The 17,181-nt window shown below is 46.1% G+C and overlaps 1 protein-coding gene across 5 annotated transcripts in view; it reads right to left on the bottom strand.

The window, feature by feature from the left end:
* Izumo2 (IZUMO family member 2) overlaps positions 1 to 14,234 on the bottom strand; it is a 28,159-nt gene extending 13,925 nt beyond the window's left edge. For 2 of the 5 annotated variants that reach the window (XM_037200440.1, XM_037200442.1), the window contains exons 1-3: positions 13,306 to 14,234; positions 7,605 to 8,161; positions 1,522 to 1,596 (exon numbers count right to left, since the gene is read on the bottom strand). In XM_037200440.1, coding sequence (XP_037056335.1) covers positions 1,522 to 1,596; positions 7,605 to 8,055 — 526 coding nt within the window. In that variant the 5' untranslated portion in view covers positions 8,056 to 8,161; positions 13,306 to 14,234. Of the gene's footprint in view, positions 1 to 1,521; positions 1,597 to 1,675; positions 2,018 to 7,604; positions 8,162 to 13,305 lie in introns of those variants that run through there. The other 3 variants (XM_037200447.1, XM_028858914.2, XM_037200454.1) reach the window with 3 other exon arrangements.
* Between the last annotated feature and the right edge of the window lie 2,947 nt (positions 14,235 to 17,181).

The following is a 17,181-nucleotide window of genomic DNA, read 5'->3' as shown; positions in this document are numbered from 1 at the left end:
TATTATTTTAAGATGTGTTACATTTGTTTATCCTGTGGACCTTGTTTTTAATGATGCAAAAACGTGTTGCATTCTTTTATGTTGCATTTGTTTAACTCTGTGAAGCTGTGTTACTGTGCCCATCTAAAACACCTGATGGTCTAATAAAGAGCTGAATGGTCAATAGCAAGGCAGGAGAAAAGATAGGTGGGGCTGGCGGGCAGAGAGAATAAATATGAGGAGAAATCTGGGAGAAAAAGAGGGAGCAAGAAAACCAGGAGAGGAGGACTTCAGGGGCCAGCCACTCAGCCATCCAGCTACACAGCCAGACACAGTGTAAGAAGGACAAAAAAGGTATACAGAAATAGAAAAAGGAAAAAGCCCAGAAGCAAAAAGTGGTTGGGTTAACTTAAAGTTAAGAAAAGCTGGCTAGAAACAAGCCAAGCTAAGGCCAGGCATTTATAATTAAGAATCAGCCTCCATATGTGATTTATTTGGGAGCTGGGTGGTGGGCCCCTCAAAGAGTAAAAAACAAAAACAACACTGGCTGCTTTTACAAAGGACTTAGGGTCAATTCCTAGCACCCACGTGGTTGCTTACAACCATCTGTAACTACAGTCCCAGGGGATCTGGTGTCTGGTGCCCTCTTCTGACCCCCACAGGTACTGCACACACATAGCACATAATACAAGCAAAAACACCCATACAAATTAAATTTTAAGAAAGTAAAAAAAAAAAAAAGGGGGGGGGTTTCAGATCTTAGAGATATTCGTTTTAGTCCTTTGCAAAAATGACCCGTTTAGTGTCCAAAAAGGATCTGAATTCTGGAAGGCTCCTAAGTGGGAATTAAAATATGTGCCCAGACTGTGTGTGACCCCCGGCACATGGGAAGAGCTGCTTGTCAGCCTCTCGAGCTGTGAAGCTGGCTTTGAACTCACTCTAATTCGGACGGGATTCATAGTCATGGTCCTGTGTCAGCTTCCTGAGTTTCTAGGATGACAGGCCCCAGGTAGACTCCCTGATGGGAGGTTACTACAAATGTTAGATTATTTAAAAGACAGCCGTACAGAGAAAGAAGGCGGAAAGAAAGGGGGCCTTGGTCTGACCTAGGTGGAACTACGTTTATTCACCGCGGAGGGGCAGAAGGCCGGAATGCCTACAGAGGAAGATAGGGTCCTGCCTCTTATGCGGCAGAAATGACTTCCGTAGTCTGCAAAGGAAGCTGAGAAATGTAGTCTTTCAGCAGGAAACTATCGACAAACTCTTCATTTAAAAAAACTGTAGTGCCTAAGAAGCTCAAGAAAACAGGTGTGTGTGGCGGACGACGCCTTGTGATGGGCACTGGAGAGATCGGAGTGTCCCGCATACATCTTCAACTCGGTGGCTTTGGACAGGCCACCCGGCCTCTGAGCCTCAGTTTTTCTCCTCCTTTGTAAAGCGGGAATCTCAAACATCTGCCTCCCAGCAAAGGACACGCAAGCGCTTTTGTTAGCTACCCAGGGGAGAAGCGGAAAGGGAGGAGGTGGCTGAAGGGTCTCCTACCTGTAAAAGAGTTAACCTTTATGTACAGGGTATGGTTCTTGAAGGAGATGGCCAGGTTCTCCAGTTGATCCAAGCCTGCAGCCCAGAAGGGAGACCGCGTCACATCAGGAGGCCCACCACGGCCCGGCCTCTCCCCCAGCACCCAAGCACACACCCACTTTCCCTACGAAGGCGTTCATGGCGTAGTCCCTGAAGAAAGGGCCCTCCATGCCCAGCAGCAGGGCCTGCGCGCGGGCCTGCAACCCCTCCATGTGGAAGCGCTTGGGGATGATGACCGCGCGCAGCTGGTTGAGGGCAACCAGCACCGACTGGTCGCACTGCAGGCAGCCCCAGCCCCCGGGACTGCCCAGGCAGCAGAGGAGCGCCACGGCCAGGAGCATGGTGGGTCTTTGTGACGTCACAGGGGAGGCCCCAGAACGCTGGGTATCTAGCACTCTGGAATTCAGGTACTTAACACACTTATTGAGCACCTACTGGATGCTGTTCTAAGTCCCCAAGAGCCTGAGAAAGACAGAAGTATCTTGTCCTACTGACGTTTAAATTCACTAATTCAACTGATTTTTTTCCTTCCTTTTCCCTCACTTTTCTTTCTTCCTTCTCTTTCTCTCTTAAAAACATTTTATTAATTTTTGAGGCCGGGTGTGGTGGTGGCGCACACCTTTAATCCCAGCACTATGGAGGCAGACACAGGCGGATCTTTGTGAGTTCTAGGCCAGCCTGGTCCCCATGGTGAGTTCCAGGACAGCCATGGCTACATAATGAGATCTTGTCTCAGAATACACACACACACACACACACACACACACACACACACACACACACACACACACTATTAAGTGATTTTTGAGAATTTCATATAAACATGCATTGTATTTTGATCATATTCATCTCCATTCCCCCCAAATCCTCCTAGATTCACCCCACCCCATTTCTCTTTTTCTTTTCTTCCTTTCTCCAGCCCTCCCTCTCTCCCTCCCTCTCTAGTTCTCTTCTAAGATAGTATGTCATGTAGCCTGAGCTGGCCTTGAACTCTATATTCATCTGAGGATGACTCTGGACTCCTGATCCTCTAGCCCAGTCTCCTGAGAGCGTGAATTTCAGGATCTCAATACGTAGTCCTGGCTGTCCTGGAACTCACTTTGTAGACCAGGCTGGCTTTGAATTTACAGAGATCCAACTACCTTGGCCTCTGGAGTGCTGGGATTTAAGGCATGTGCCAACACACCCAGCTATAAAATTTTCGTCTTATGTATAGAAGTGTTTGCTTGCATGTATGTCTGTGTACCAGGGCCCATGGAGATCTAAGAGGGTGTCAGATCCCTGGAGTTACAGCTGGCTCTGAGCCTCCATGTGGATGCTGGGAATTAAACTTACGTCCCCTGCAAGAGCAGTCCATGCTGTGAGCCATCTCCCCAGACAAACATTTAATGTTTTTTTTTTTTTAAATTACATTTATTATGAGATCTTGTGGTTGTGGAATATTTAACTATGTAAAGATGTAAATGTTTAACTATGTAAAGATAAACTATGTTTATGTTACAGAGTATTACTTTAACTGTGTAATGGCATGTTACATTTGTTTCTGCTGCCTTTGTTAATGATGTAAAGATGTGTTACATTTGTTTATGCTGTATTTGTTTAATTATGTAAAGGTGTGTTGCTTTTGTTTCAATTTGTGTACTTGCCTGCCTAAGGCGCCTGATTGGTTTAATAAAAAGCTGACTGACCATTCTCTACACCGGGATTGTTTTGTTTTTCTAATGTAGCTAGTGAAAAGTTTGAGGTTGCACATGTAGCTACCATGATATTGTGAACAAACATGGCTGGCTTAGTATGTGTGTGTGGGGTGAATTGAATTAGAGATTAAGTTAGCTGAGGAGTAAAGGACACCCAAGGTGTTGTTGCTCCCTGCCACCACCAGAGGTCGCTCACACCAGGTAAATTCTCTCCCTGATCTGCTCTAGCTGGCTTTGGCTCCCCTCAGCCCCAATTTGTCAGTCCCAGGATTACCCTGCAGACTAGCAAATTTGAGGCCACATTTTGAGATAGGAGCCAACCTGTTGACTTGTACTTGCTTCTCCTCCTCCACAATCAAAGTCCCCTTTGGGACAGTGAGCCATACAAAGGCTACAGATTCCTCTGCTTCTAAACCCCAAAGCCTCAGATCCAGGAAGAATCAGGACACAGAACTAGTTTGGTTTCTCAGATGCGGCTACACTAAAGAGTGATTTGGTAAAACATAAATAAATTAAATATCATCTGATATCACATCTTAGAATTCCACATTTCAATAAAGATGGTGAAGGATTTCCCACACTGACCTAGGCCCCAGCATCAGGAAGGCTGAGACAGGAAGATGGCCAGTTCTGTGCCTAGAGTCCCTCAGTGAGGGAGGCAGGGGGTGTAGCTCAGTGGTAGAGAGTGTTTACTAAGCTGGCACGAGGCTGAGTCCCAGTTTTTCAAAGGGAATAAAAACAAAAACAAAATCAGACTCTTACGGTCCTAAAGCTGCTCAATCAGAGGCCCCCCGTCTTTAAATCTTGAGCAATGTGCAGCCCCTCCCTTCCCAGGGCCCAGCCCCTCCCTCCCCAGGGCCCAGCCTCTCCCACCCTTCCCAGGGCTCAGCCCCTCCCTCCCTTCCCAGGGCTCAGCCCCTCCCTCCCTTCCCAGGGCTCAGCCCCTCCCACCCTTCCCAGGGCCCAGCCCCTCCCTCCCTTCCCAGGGCTCAGCCCCTCCCACCCTTCCCAGGGCCCAGCCCCTCCCTCCCTTCCCAGGGCCCAGCCCCTCCCTCCCTTCCCAGGGCCCAGCCCCTCCCTCCCTTCCCAGGGCTCAGCCCCTCCCACCCTTCCCAGGACCCAGCCCCTCCCTCCCTCTGGCCCATTGAGAGTTGTTTGGTTGGTTGGTTGGTTTTGCTTCGTTTGTTTGTAGATAAAGTGACCTTCTAGGATGCTTTCTGTCCCATGCCATTTTCTTAAAACAAGCTTTATTTTTTTACTTCATTTTATGCTTTTGTTTGTGACTAGCCTCTGAGCCAAGCAACTGCCACTCGGAGCGTTCAGCAAAAGGGTTCTCCCAGCTGGGCTTGTTAACTCATCATGGAGTGGTGGGGTGGGTCAGAGACCCTCACCTAAGTACCCAGCTGCTCCTCACCGCTGGTTGCCTGTAATGCTCCCCTTATTGCACATGACCTCTGCGGGGGGCTAGAGTATATAGACAGGTGAATACCAGGACAAGCTCCATTTGTAAAGTACGGGACAGGTCTCATCCTTGCTGAGTAGAGGGTTTTTTCAGGTGTAGCCTATTGGGAGAGGAGCACACACCCCTAAAACTAATTCCTCATCTATGCTTTGTAAGGAAACCCAGTGACTCACTGGCTTCTCCAGAATGAACTGTAGTGGAGTTATGCCTCGGTTTGTCATTGGGACCTTAGGAAGGAGGAATATAGTTCTTGCTTACGTCTTCTTCTGGGAAGGAATTTCTCTCTCTCTCTCTCTCTCTCTCTCTCTCTCTCTCTCTCTCTCTCTGTGTGTGTGTGTGCCTGAGACCTGTCTGCAGGTGTCAATGGAGGGTGTTGGATCCCTGGTAACTGTAATTATGGGTAGTTTGTGCAGTGCCCAACATCGGTGCTGGGAATTAAACCAGGTCCTTTGTAGTGAGTGCTCTTAACCACTGAGCAATCTCTCCAGCCACGTCCCCTTTTGTAATCAGTGGGTTCAGCTTTTCAAACGAAATATGTATCATTTATTCGTGTTAGTATTTGTGAATGTGCCGCAGACCACCCAGAGGGAGACCACCACTGCGGGAGAACCAGGGAGAAGGCTCGAGGAGAAGTCAGGAATCGGCGAGGAAAATGACAGACAGACACACAAGGGATTGTTGTGCTGCTGTGGATTTACTTCTGTAAAACCAGTGCTTATATTCTTTTACAATCAAGGAACTTGGCAGGGGATTACATCAGACTGTTAATTTTTACAATTACTCAGAATCAGCAAACTTTTACAATTTCACAGGATCAGCAAAAGACAATAGTAAAATATATCAATATCTATTTCTGTGTAGACAATAGCAAAGCACTTTAATATCTATTTCTGTGTATCACTTCCGCAGCTTGGAGTTCATTGTGGTTGTTGCTTAAGGGCATGATCTCAGAATTTTGTGAAATCTGTCTCGCGCCAAAGACCACATCTGTGAGACCCAGACTTTTACCAGCCAAGGCTTAACTCACCCTCCATATACTCTTTGTATAATTTCATTTATACACTCATCTATCTTTCTAATTGTCATATACCCTTCTATACCAATACCTTAGGGCTGGCTTCATATTTTCTATGATTTGTTGACTTTCTTTTTTACTATAAAGGCAACAAGGCTTTCTAGTCCTGGCTAGCCTTTCCATGAAAGGCAAATCACTCCAAAGTTGTTTCTTTCCTTCATGATTCACTCCCCCTGACACAGAAAAGACATACAGAGAAAAAGCATGATTAGCGCAAACAAGGACTGTTGCCCTGAGATCCTCAGGCCGCATGACGACCGTTGGAAATGGGGAAACTGCCTGAGGTCTCGCTCCAGGAAGCTTCAACCTCAGCCCTTTAGCTGCCAGACTCTAGTACAGCGGCAAGCTTTCAAGCTTTGCTACAGCTACACAGGAGTCACAGCTGTGGGCGTAGCAGTTCCCCCTTTTCTGTTTTTAAAATGAAGCTCGAACACGTCCTGTTGCACTGTTTTTACAGAAGTATAGAGACATTTAATGAGACAGGGGAAAAGAAAGATGACAAGCACCACCAGTAAAATAAGCACTCCAATGACTATAAAATATTGCAGCCAATCCATCGGATTCAAATCTTTGATTCCCTTTTCTATTTCTGAAGCTAGGTCTTGTAAACCTCCTATCTGCAAATGAGCCTGACTCATAGCTGAGATATCTTTCTGAAGTGTATCTAAATCATGAGTAATATCTGTATCTTGCCAGACACCTTGCAGGTGGGCCTTGACCTTTTCCCAAGGCTGAGAAGTATTATAAGGTAATGGAGTAACACAGATGGACTTAAAATTACCATGGCAGCGAGCAAACATTGTGGTCTTGAGGTTAGAAATATCTTGTCCTAAAGCCAAAACCACTTCTTCTAAAACATTAATTTTTGACTCTAATTTTTTATCTATAGCCTCCTGCTCGAGCAGAGCCATAGTAATATTCTTACTAAGAGTATTCACATAATGAGCAGTATGAATTTCTTGAACTAGAGCTGTAGTTGCAATAGCAAAAGTAGTAATTATAGAAATCAATGCAGTAATGCCCAAAATTAATGCAGCAACAAACCGTTTTGGCCGAATCAAATCTCTCAAAGTACTCAATACCTGTAAGGCTGAATTATCATACCAAGGCTCAGGGCCTAGTTCCACAGGCAACATGACAAAAGGAGGTCGCCAAACCATAATCACAGTTCCCAACTCTTTCCGCTCTGAGGAAGTGATACAATTTGTCAATTTACAAGAACTACAAATTATCCGAAATGAATTACCATCCTGTGAAATATTAACAAAGGAAGATTGTGTCAAAAGTAAAGCATTAGGGTAGGATACGCAGGCTCGAAGACCAATGGCCTCTGGTTGAGTATGGTTAGGTTTTTTCTCTAGCATCATATTGGCAGTTGTAACAAGCCTAAACAAATCAGAATGTTTTCTAGTGATGTTGCCCTGTTTTGCAAACCAGGTGGGCTCCACAAGGCCTGGAGAAAACCATCTCCTAAGGGGCTCTCCATGTCCCTCAAAGACATACTCATGAAATTTCTCTTTATGAGTATTCAAGTAATCTTTATAGGTCTCTCCATTGTCATTAGAATTAGAGTAGTCCCAAACTTTAAGCACATCCAAAGACCCCCGTGGTTCATACCACGCAGCAGCATTAGGAAAGCCACAAGTCAACCAAGCTGGAAACTTTGACAAGGAAGAATCCCAAAATTGATCCTTGTTTCTATATTTTTGAATGCAAGGAGTTATAGGAATAGCATTAACTTGAGTAAAATTATCTCTATACAGTCTGTCTCCTCAAGTTTGTATCCGTAGCTCCCAAACCCATCGCCTACCAGCATTCGCTTTGTCTGGACCGTCAGTCAGGAAGGTTCTATAAGATGTGGGAAAGCAGCCGTAAGGCACTTTCCCTTGCAGCGTCAGGCAGATTGGTAGTGAATCTGCTCTGCCTTCAAAATTTATAAGAGAGGAGGAGCTTCTTCGAGCGTTAGAATCTTGAGCTCCACCCAACCTGACTGAATCATTTGTCAACACTTTGATGGGTTCCCGATCTAACCATCCCACAGGCTGAATGATTGGGGGATTAGGAACATACGCCCAATAGGAAACTCCCTGAGCTATCGGTAGCGGAGCACAGAGCAAAGACAAAAGGGCAGTGAAATAAAATGAAGCGGTGAGGGGTTTTCCTTGCTCAATCAGCAGCTTCTTCGTGTCCCGAGTAAGAAGCTGAATCTGCGACCAAGTCACTTTCGGTTTCTCGCCGCCGCCGAGTTTCATCTTCTTCATTTATGTCAGCAGCTTCCTCTGTTGCTTTCTCCGGTGGCGCTTGCGCCTTTTCTCCCTTTGCAGGTCGGATAAGGCGATCCGGGATCCAGATAGGGGAATCGGCATCCTGTGGAAAGACACAAGCATACCCTCGTCCCCCGGTTATGAGGACATCCGGTCCCTTCCATGTGCCAGACAATAAATCTTTCCAGTACACCAATGGCAGAGGTATACTGTGGAACTCACGATCCCAGTGAATTAGGGCTGCAGTGAGTCCTTTGTCATTAGTATTAAGATGATTAAGCACAAATAGGGCATGAGATAAAACATGATGAGGAGTAAAGTACCCATTTGAGGCTTGCAGCCTCTCTATTTGTAGCTTTAGATTTTGATGAGTCCTTTTTATAATAGCTTGTCCCTGTGGATTATAGGGTATTCCTGTAGTGTGGGCAATTCCCCACTGGTTGCAGAATTGTTCAAATGCTTTTGAAGTATATGCTGGCCCATTATCTGTCTTTATTTGTGATGGAAGGCCCATAATCTGAAAGCATTGCGTGAGATGTTGAACCACATCTTTGACTGCTTCTCCAGTCCTGGCTGAGGCAAAAGTGAAGTGAGAATAAGTGTCCACTGTAACATGGACATATCCCATCCTACCAAAGGAGGAAATATGAGTCACATCCATTTGCCAAATGACATTTGGTTTTAAACCTCTAGGGTTTACACCCATTTTTTGTGGATGATGAATAGGAGGGCAATGTGTACATTCCCTCACTATTTGTCTTGTTTGTTCTCTTGTTATAGAGAACATTTTCCTCAAAGCAGATGCATTCTGATGATGCATTGCATGACTCTGTTGAGCCTCTTGTATAGAAAAGGCCCCTAAAGAATTCTGTGTTAGTAGATCTGTCATAGCATTTCCTTGAGCCAGTGGGCCAGGTAATTTGTTATGTCCCCTTATGTGTCCCACATAAAATTTTTGTGATCTATTGTGTACCAAATTTTGTAATTTTTGTAAAAATGGTAAAATAGGGGACTTCCCTGATAAAAGAGCAGTTTCTAATGCTGGAAACAAATTAGCTATATATTTAGAATCTGTAAAAAGGTTAAGCTCCTGAGGAAACTTCTCAAAAGCTAAAATAACAGCTCTTATTTCTGCTTGCTGTGCAGAAGTCTTCTCTCCTTTCTCTCCCCACAGCCCATGTGTCTGGGTGAAAACCGCAGCTTCCTGTGGAAGAACCGTCTGTAAAGATATTTACAGCATGATCTAGGGGGCTGTGAGAGAACCAGACAGGAAATATCAGTTCCACATGCCTTGCAAATTCTATTATAGGATGTCTAGGGTAATGATACAATATTTGGCCTGTATAGTTTTGTAATGCCAATATCCAATCTTTATTGAATTGATATAAATTTTCCAGCTGTGCTTTATTATATGGAATGATAATAATATGAGGCTCTCTGCCAAATAATTCCCTGGACCGATTATGACCTTTATTTATTAATAGGGAACATAAATAAGGGTAATCATCTAACATTTTTGCCTGAGTATGTGGTAAATGCAACCATTCCAGCACTCCGTCCTGCCAAAGGCAGGCAGTAGGTGTATAGGAAGTTGCAAAAATTAGCAAAGACCAAGGTTTTTCATAATTTATCTGTTGTACTCTGGCTTTAGTTAAGGCTTGTTCTACTAATTGTAAAGCCTCAATAGCTTTTTTGGTCAATTCCCGTTTTGATTTTGGATCTGCATCACCATGAAGAATGGAATACAACGGACTTAACATACCAGTGGTAATTTTTAAGTAAGGTCTAAGCCAGTTAATGTCCCCTAGAAGTTTTTGGAAATCATTTAAAGTCTTTAATTTATCCCTCCTGATGGAGATTTTTTGGGAAGTAATATAATCTTCCTTAATAACTTGACCCAAATAATTTAATGGTCGGCCCCTTTGTACCTTGTCAGGAGCTATCACAAGGCCATATAGGGTTAATGCTTCAATAGTTTTTTCTAATATTTTTTCTTTTTTTTTTTTTTTTTTTTGGTTTTTCGAGACAGGGTTTCTCTGTGTAGCTTTGCGCCTTTCCTGGAACTCACTTGGTAGCCCAGGCTGGCCTCAAACTCACAGAGATCCGCCTGGCTCTGCCTCCCGAGTGCTGGGATTAAAGGTGTGCGCCACCAACGCCCAGCCGCCAATCTTATTTTTTGTAAGGCCAGATCCACAAATTTTTGACATAGTGTGGGTGAATTTTTTATTCCTTGTGGTAAAGTTACCCATTGATACCTTTTTCAGAAGGAACACTGAAAGCAAAATATTCACTATCTGAGGGATTAAGTTTAATGGTAAAGAAACAATCCTGTAAATCAATGACAATTATATGTCATCCTTGTGGTACAGCCACTGGTGAGGGGAGGCCTGGCTGCAAAGGCCCCATATCCTTCATAACTGCATTAATGGCTCTAAGGTCCTGTAATAACCTCCATTTTCCTGATTTTTTTCTTAATAACAAAGACAGGAGTATTCCATGGACTATTGGATTCTATTATATGTCCTTTTTGTAGTTGTTCTTGTACTAATTGTTCCAGAGCCTGTATTTTTTCTGTTGTAAGGGGCCACTGACTCACCCATACAGGCTCCTGAGTAAGCCATTCTATCTTATCTGCATAAAGATGTTCTGCAGTGGCCCCTATGAAAAATTCTGATCACTAATCTGATCTGATGTTACCAATTTTATGTCCATGGAGTCTAGCATGTCTCTTCCCCATAAGGGAAATGGGAGAGAGGGAAGTACATAAGGCTGTATTCGTCCTCCCCTGCCTTCACTTTTCCATTTCAACAATGCAGTGCTTTGCATGACTCCTGAAGCAGAGCCTAATCCTAGCAAAGAGGATCCAGTCTTATGGACAGGCCAACTGCTGGGCCAGTCAGAGGCCGCAATGCATGTCCGGTCTGCACCAGTGTCCATCAGACCCCTGAATTTCCTTCCATTCAATATGATATATTTAAAAGGTCTTTCCCCAAGGTCTTGGATCATAATACATTTAAAGGGTCTCTCTCCGAGATCCTGTATCATGAATGCACCTCCAGTGGATCCAAACTGTCCTTGCCCTCGAGCAGCTTTAATAACAGGATTGGGTAACTTAACAAAAGGCAAAAGAATCAATTGAGCTAGCCTCTGTCCTTTATGAATTTGTATAGTTTCAGCTAATGGTTTCACCATAACCTTGATTGTATTTTCTGTATCTGCATCAATAACTCCTGGTAGGACTTCAAAATTCTTTTGATAATTGGAACTTCGTCCAATGACTAGTCCTACAGTTTGTGGCAACAAAGTGCCCTTCACATTAGTGGGGACCAATGTCACTCTATCCCATTTGGATAATATCTTATCCTTAGTGCTAGCAAGATCCAAGCCGGCACTGTCTGGAGTTGCTCTTGGCAAATCATGAATAGTAAATTTTGGAGCATCAGGGTTTAACCCTGAGGGAGGTGCCCTTTTCTTGGCCTCCTCTCCCTTGGGTGCGGGGTTAGGAGAACACCCCTGACCTAGTTTTTTGTCTCTTTTAGATCATCATCGGAACCTCCCCTACCTAGGGGAGTTCCATCCTTATGAAACTTTGATTTGCACTCATTTCTCCAATGTCTACCTTTTTTGCAGCGAGGGCACAGGCCAGGAGCCCCCTTTCTGGGTCCTGTTCTGTTTCCCTGCCTGTAATCTTTTTGCATATGTCCTTCTTTCCCACATTGAAAACAAGTAGGAGATTGGGTGGCCTTCTTGCCATTCCCATATGTCTGTTTTACATAGGCGCTAAATTCTTGTCCTTTCATTGCTGCGGCGTAGGCCATTCCTTGCACTACAACCGGTGAGGCATCTTGGCATGCTTTTATGTAATCTTGCAGGGTTCCTGTTTTTCTGATTGGCCTAATCAGATCCTGACAGAGAGCATTGGCATTTTCCCAGGCTAGCTGCTTTAAAAGAATGTCCGTTCCCTCAGAGGGAGGGAGCATTCTAGAAACAGCTTCCTCAAGTCTAGCTATATACTCTGGATAAGACTCTTCAGTACCTTGTCTAATGTTAGCCAATGCTCCTCCTTTGGTTCCCTGAGGAGGAATCTTACGCCATGATTGTACGGCGTTGGTTGTTATCAACTGCAAGATATCTCTAGGTATCTTGGTCTGAGATTGTGGGGTGGTGTAATCCTCTGTCCCCATAAGCATTGACATAGTGGGCTTAGGGCCACGTTTTCTGAGGGATTGTACCACAGTTTCTTTACTTCTGTCTTCATACTCAGTCCTCCAGAGGATATAATCCCCGGGGCTGAGAGTGACTTTTGCGGTTTGCATCCAGTCATAGGGTGTTAACCAAGAGCTGGCAACCACATCCACTACTTGCAGTGTGTAGGGAGCAGAAGCCCCAACACTCTTTACTGCAGATTGCAATTCTTTTAACACCTTTAATGAGAGGGGCTCCCATACAGGACCCTCATCATCCCATGATTCTGTAACAGGAGAGATCCCAAAAGAGGCGTCCCCCGTCCTGCGTGCCTCTGCCATGGCCCCTTGGAAGCCAACAGGTGGCAGAGGAGGATGCTTCCTGGGTTTTGGCACGGGCCGCTGACTGGCCGCAGCGCCAGGCACCTTAAAAGATCGGGGATTATCAGAATGATCCCGATAATCATCTTCCCATTCCTGCTCTGCTTGTTGATCATCAAGACCCCAATCATCATTTTTGTCTTCTAAAATAGTGCTATACTGCAGAGGAGGAGCAGAGGCAGTGAGCGGCATATATTCTCCCTCGTCTCCTTCCTCCTGGCCTACTTCTGCATAAATAGGGGATTCCCCCTGATCAGAAGCGGTTTCTCTGCAAAGTTCCTGAAATGGGGTTGTCTCTGACAAGAGATCCCTCAAATGAAACCACAATTGAAATGCCTGTGGAGGCAGAGTCTTCTCACCATTTGTCTGTACATATTTACACATCTCTATCCCCACTCTCTTCCATTCATCTAAAGTCAAGGAGCCTTCCTCAACGAACCAAGGGCTAGTCTTTCTTAGAAATTCAATAAACTGTTCCACATCTGAAACTGATGTCCGGAACCCTGATTTGGTTAACATGCGCTGTATAATAGTAACCAACATTTTCTCACTCTTAGTCAATGAGTGCCCCATGATTCCTTGATTACTTACTCTTAACCGGTGATCCTTTACCGGCGGGACTGCAGCTCCCTGGTAAGAACCGTACCTGACTTTAGAGGAAAGAAAAGAGAGGAAAGATTACCTGTCCTTCAGGTCCCTGTTCGGGCGCCACCTGCCGCAGACCACCCAGAGGGAGACCACCACTGCGGGAGAACCAGGGAGAAGGCTCGAGGAGAAGTCAGGAATCGGCGAGGAAAATGACAGACAGACACACAAGGGATTGTTGTGCTGCTGTGGATTTACTTCTGTAAAACCAGTGCTTATATTCTTTTACAATCAAGGAACTTGGCAGGGGATTACATCAGACTGTTAATTTTTACAATTACTCAGAATCAGCAAACTTTTACAATTTCACAGGATCAGCAAAAGACAATAGCAAAATATATCAATATCTATTTCTGTGTAGACAATAGCAAAGCACTTTAATATCTATTTCTGTGTATCACTTCCGCAGCTTGGAGTTCATTGTGGTTGTTGCTTAAGGGCATGATCTCAGAATTTTGTGAAATCTGTCTCGCGCCAAAGACCACATCTGTGAGACCCAGACTTTTACCAGCCAAGGTTTAACTCACCCTCTATATACTCTTTGTATAATTTCATTTATACACTCATCTATCTTTCTAATTGTCATATACCCTTCTATACCAATACCTTAGGGCTGGCTTCATATTTTCTATGATTTGTTGACTTCCTTTTTTACTATAAAGGCACCAAGGCTTTCTAGTCCTGGCTAGCCTTTCCATAAAAGGCAAATCACTCCAAAGTTGTTTCTTTCCTTCATGATTCACTCCCCCCAACACAGAAAAGACATACAGAGAAAAAGCATGATTAGCGCAAACAAGGACTGTCGCCCTGAGATCCTCAGGCCGCATGACGACCGTTGGATGTGGGGAAACTGCCTGAGGTCTCGCTCCAGGAAGCTTCAACCTCAGCCCTTTAGCTGCCAGACTCTAGTACAGCGGCAAGCTTTCAAGCTTTGCTACAGCTACACAGGTGTCACAGCTGTGGGCGTAGCATGAATGTGTGGCCCTGTGTGCATCTGTGTGGGGTCCTTATGCCTATGCGTGCAAAGGCCCGAAGAAGAAGCTGGGTGCCCCCTGGAACTCTGTCTATTCTTTGAGGCAGGATCTCTCCCTGAACCTAGGCCTCACATTTTCCCAGCTGGGCTGGAAGCTGGCAAGTCCCAGGGATCCTTCCTTCTCTTCCAGCTCTGGCACTGGAATTACAGCAGATTCAGGCTACTTGGTCTGTTACAGGGTGGTGGGTTCTGAGCTCTGGTCCTCATGGGTCACCAGAAGCTCTCTCAGATGCTGAGCTCTCTCTCCAGTGTGCACCGAGGGGGATGTGTGGTGTCACACTGCATGTGTGGAGGCCAGGGGACAACTTGCAGGAGTCTGTTTCACTCCTGCTTGGAGGCCCCAGGCTTGGGGGCACACTTCTTACCCACTGAGCCGTCTTCCCGGCTCCCAGGTCACCTTTGATGATGTTCCTAGGTGCCATATAGTGACAATATCCCCACCACTTTGGGGATTTCTTGATTTCAGGGGTCTCTACGACCACCACAGTCAGCAGAGTGACGATCCACGGGATGCAAGAAGTCAGTTTTCAACACGGCTCAGTAGCTGGTGTTGGCTCAAACTTCGGGAATCTCACCCAAGTTGTTTAAGCAGGTTTAAGCACAGCAAATTTGGTGAAGGTTTTCCTGGTGATAAATAACTCGATCACGTGCACACACTAAAGCTTAGGACATGATTAAATCGAAACTCTTTTTTGTACAGTACATGTGACTACTTCCATAAAGATGTTCTATAGATTAACAAGCTCACCATAGGTGTCGAGGGGGAGGGTCTGGTCTGGGCTCAGACACACAGTGCAAAGGTCACCAGGACACTAACCAGGCCTGTTCCCAGCCTCTGGGTGGAGGACAGTTCTACATCCCTCCCTTTGAAGGGACAACTGTGTGTCTAACAGTCCTAGTCCCCTAGTGCTTCTCTGAGCACAGGGACCTCCACAGCAGGCAATTCCACCCAGGGGACCTGCCAAGGACAGAAATACAGGCCGTTTCCTCTCACAGGCGAGGCAGGAGGCTCCTGTGCAGCTAACTGTCCTGGTGTTCTCGAGGGAGACCCATGTCTCATGGGTGCTTGAGGAGGGACACGCACCCAGTTGTTCTGTTGTTTATTATTTATTTATTGGTTTAGTTTTTTGTAGACAGGGTTTCTCTGTGTAGCCAGGCTGGCCTCGAACTCACAGAGATCCTCCTGCCTCTGCCCTGAGTGCTGGGATTAAAAGCCTGCACCACCACTGCCCGGCTTTTGTCTTACTTTTTAGTTACCAGAGAAATGGGCTTCATTATGCTATCTTCACGCACGTATCACTGTCACTTTGCCGAGTCACCCCTCATCACCCTGCCACACCCCCCACCAACAGTTCCTTTCTTCTCCCTCTTCTCTTGACACGGGGCCTTTTTCTGTAGCCCAGGTTGGCCTGAAACTCGTGGCAATCCTTTCGCCTCAGCTTTTAAATGCTTGCCACCTCACCTGTCTTCTCTCTTTGCTTTTTTTTCAAGACAGGGTCTAGTAGCCCAGGCTAACCTAGAACTGTCTGTGTAGTCAGACGACCTTGAATGTCCCAGAAGTTCATCCTGTTTATTACATGCAGTTGAACAAGGAGGTGGGTTATTACATCCAGATACACAGGGAGGCAGGTTGTTACATCCAGATACACAGGGAGGCGGGTTGTTACATCCAGATACACAGGGAGGCGGGTTGTTACATCCACATACACAGGGAGGCGGGTTGTTACATCCAGATACACGTTTTCTGCACACACTGTCACCACTGGCTTTCAGTCCCGGAGGAGGCTTTGCTGGTTCCTTCACTGGTGTGAGGACTGGGGTCCATGATATGACCATGTGCAGATGGAGAAACACTCATGTATTCAGAGCTTCCTGTGCTCCTGAAAGGCCAGCATTTGGCACCCACACGAGGTGGACCCGAGGGATGGTGGGGTACAGTTCCTTGGCACTGAGCTATCCGCTGTAACCCGCTCCCTTTCCTGGGCGCAGGCCAGGTTTCTCTAACAGTCCCACATTCCTTCCGGCCTGCCTCTCAACACCAAGGCCTTTAGTGTCTGTCATGCTGCTCTGACCCTGCACCTGCCTCTCCCGTCTCCTGCCTCTCACTGTCCCAGTGAGAGTGACGCGATCCATCCACCCTCAAAGGGGATGAAAAGGAGAGAGTTCTGTGTGGATAGAGTGTGGAAAACTGACCTTCATTCTGGTGACCCACAAGGCACTCTCTGACTCAGTATTCTGTGGGCAAGAATTTGCAAGTTTTGTGAAGGCCAGCACACACGCTGGGAACAGAAACATTACACTTTCCAAACACAAGAGCGGCAGAGATACAAGACACAGAATTTGTGGTTCGTTTAGTCACCGAGGAGCTGAGCAGGGAACCCAGAACCCTCAACCTCTACCGTGAGCCAAAGCTCCCCCTGGGGGATTCTAGCCCCAGCGGAGGTAACCACAGCTGAGCCATGCTGTGTGCCCCAGCATGTGAGTGTAGATCAGAGGACCCTGGGTGTTGCCATGGCCTATTGTGTCTGTAACAGCGTCCCTTGTTTACTTGGGTCAAGCTGAGGCCGGCGTTGCCTCTCTCCACCTGCCTTCTCTCCGCAGGGCCGCGCTGAGATTACAGATGGGAGCGCCCCCTGCTGCATCTGATTTGTATGTGCGTTAGGGCTCTGGACTGAGTTTATCACATCTGTGCAGCAGCCAGCACCGTTTCCCCAGCCTGTCTCCCTCCCTCCCTCCCTCCCTCCCTCCCTCCCTCCCTCCCTCCCTCCCTCCCTCCCTCTCTCCCTCCCTCCTTCATGTGTGTGCAGCAGTGTGTATATGGAGTTCACACAGCTTGTAGGAGTCAGTTTCTCCTTCCACCATGTGGTTCCCAAGGATAGA

The sequence above is a fragment of the Peromyscus leucopus genome, chromosome 1 (assembly GCF_004664715.2).
Source record: "Peromyscus leucopus breed LL Stock chromosome 1, UCI_PerLeu_2.1, whole genome shotgun sequence".
Taxonomy (NCBI): Eukaryota; Metazoa; Chordata; class Mammalia; order Rodentia; family Cricetidae; genus Peromyscus; species Peromyscus leucopus.
Note: the sequence above shows the minus strand (reverse complement) of the source record. Positions and strands in the feature narration are given on the sequence as shown.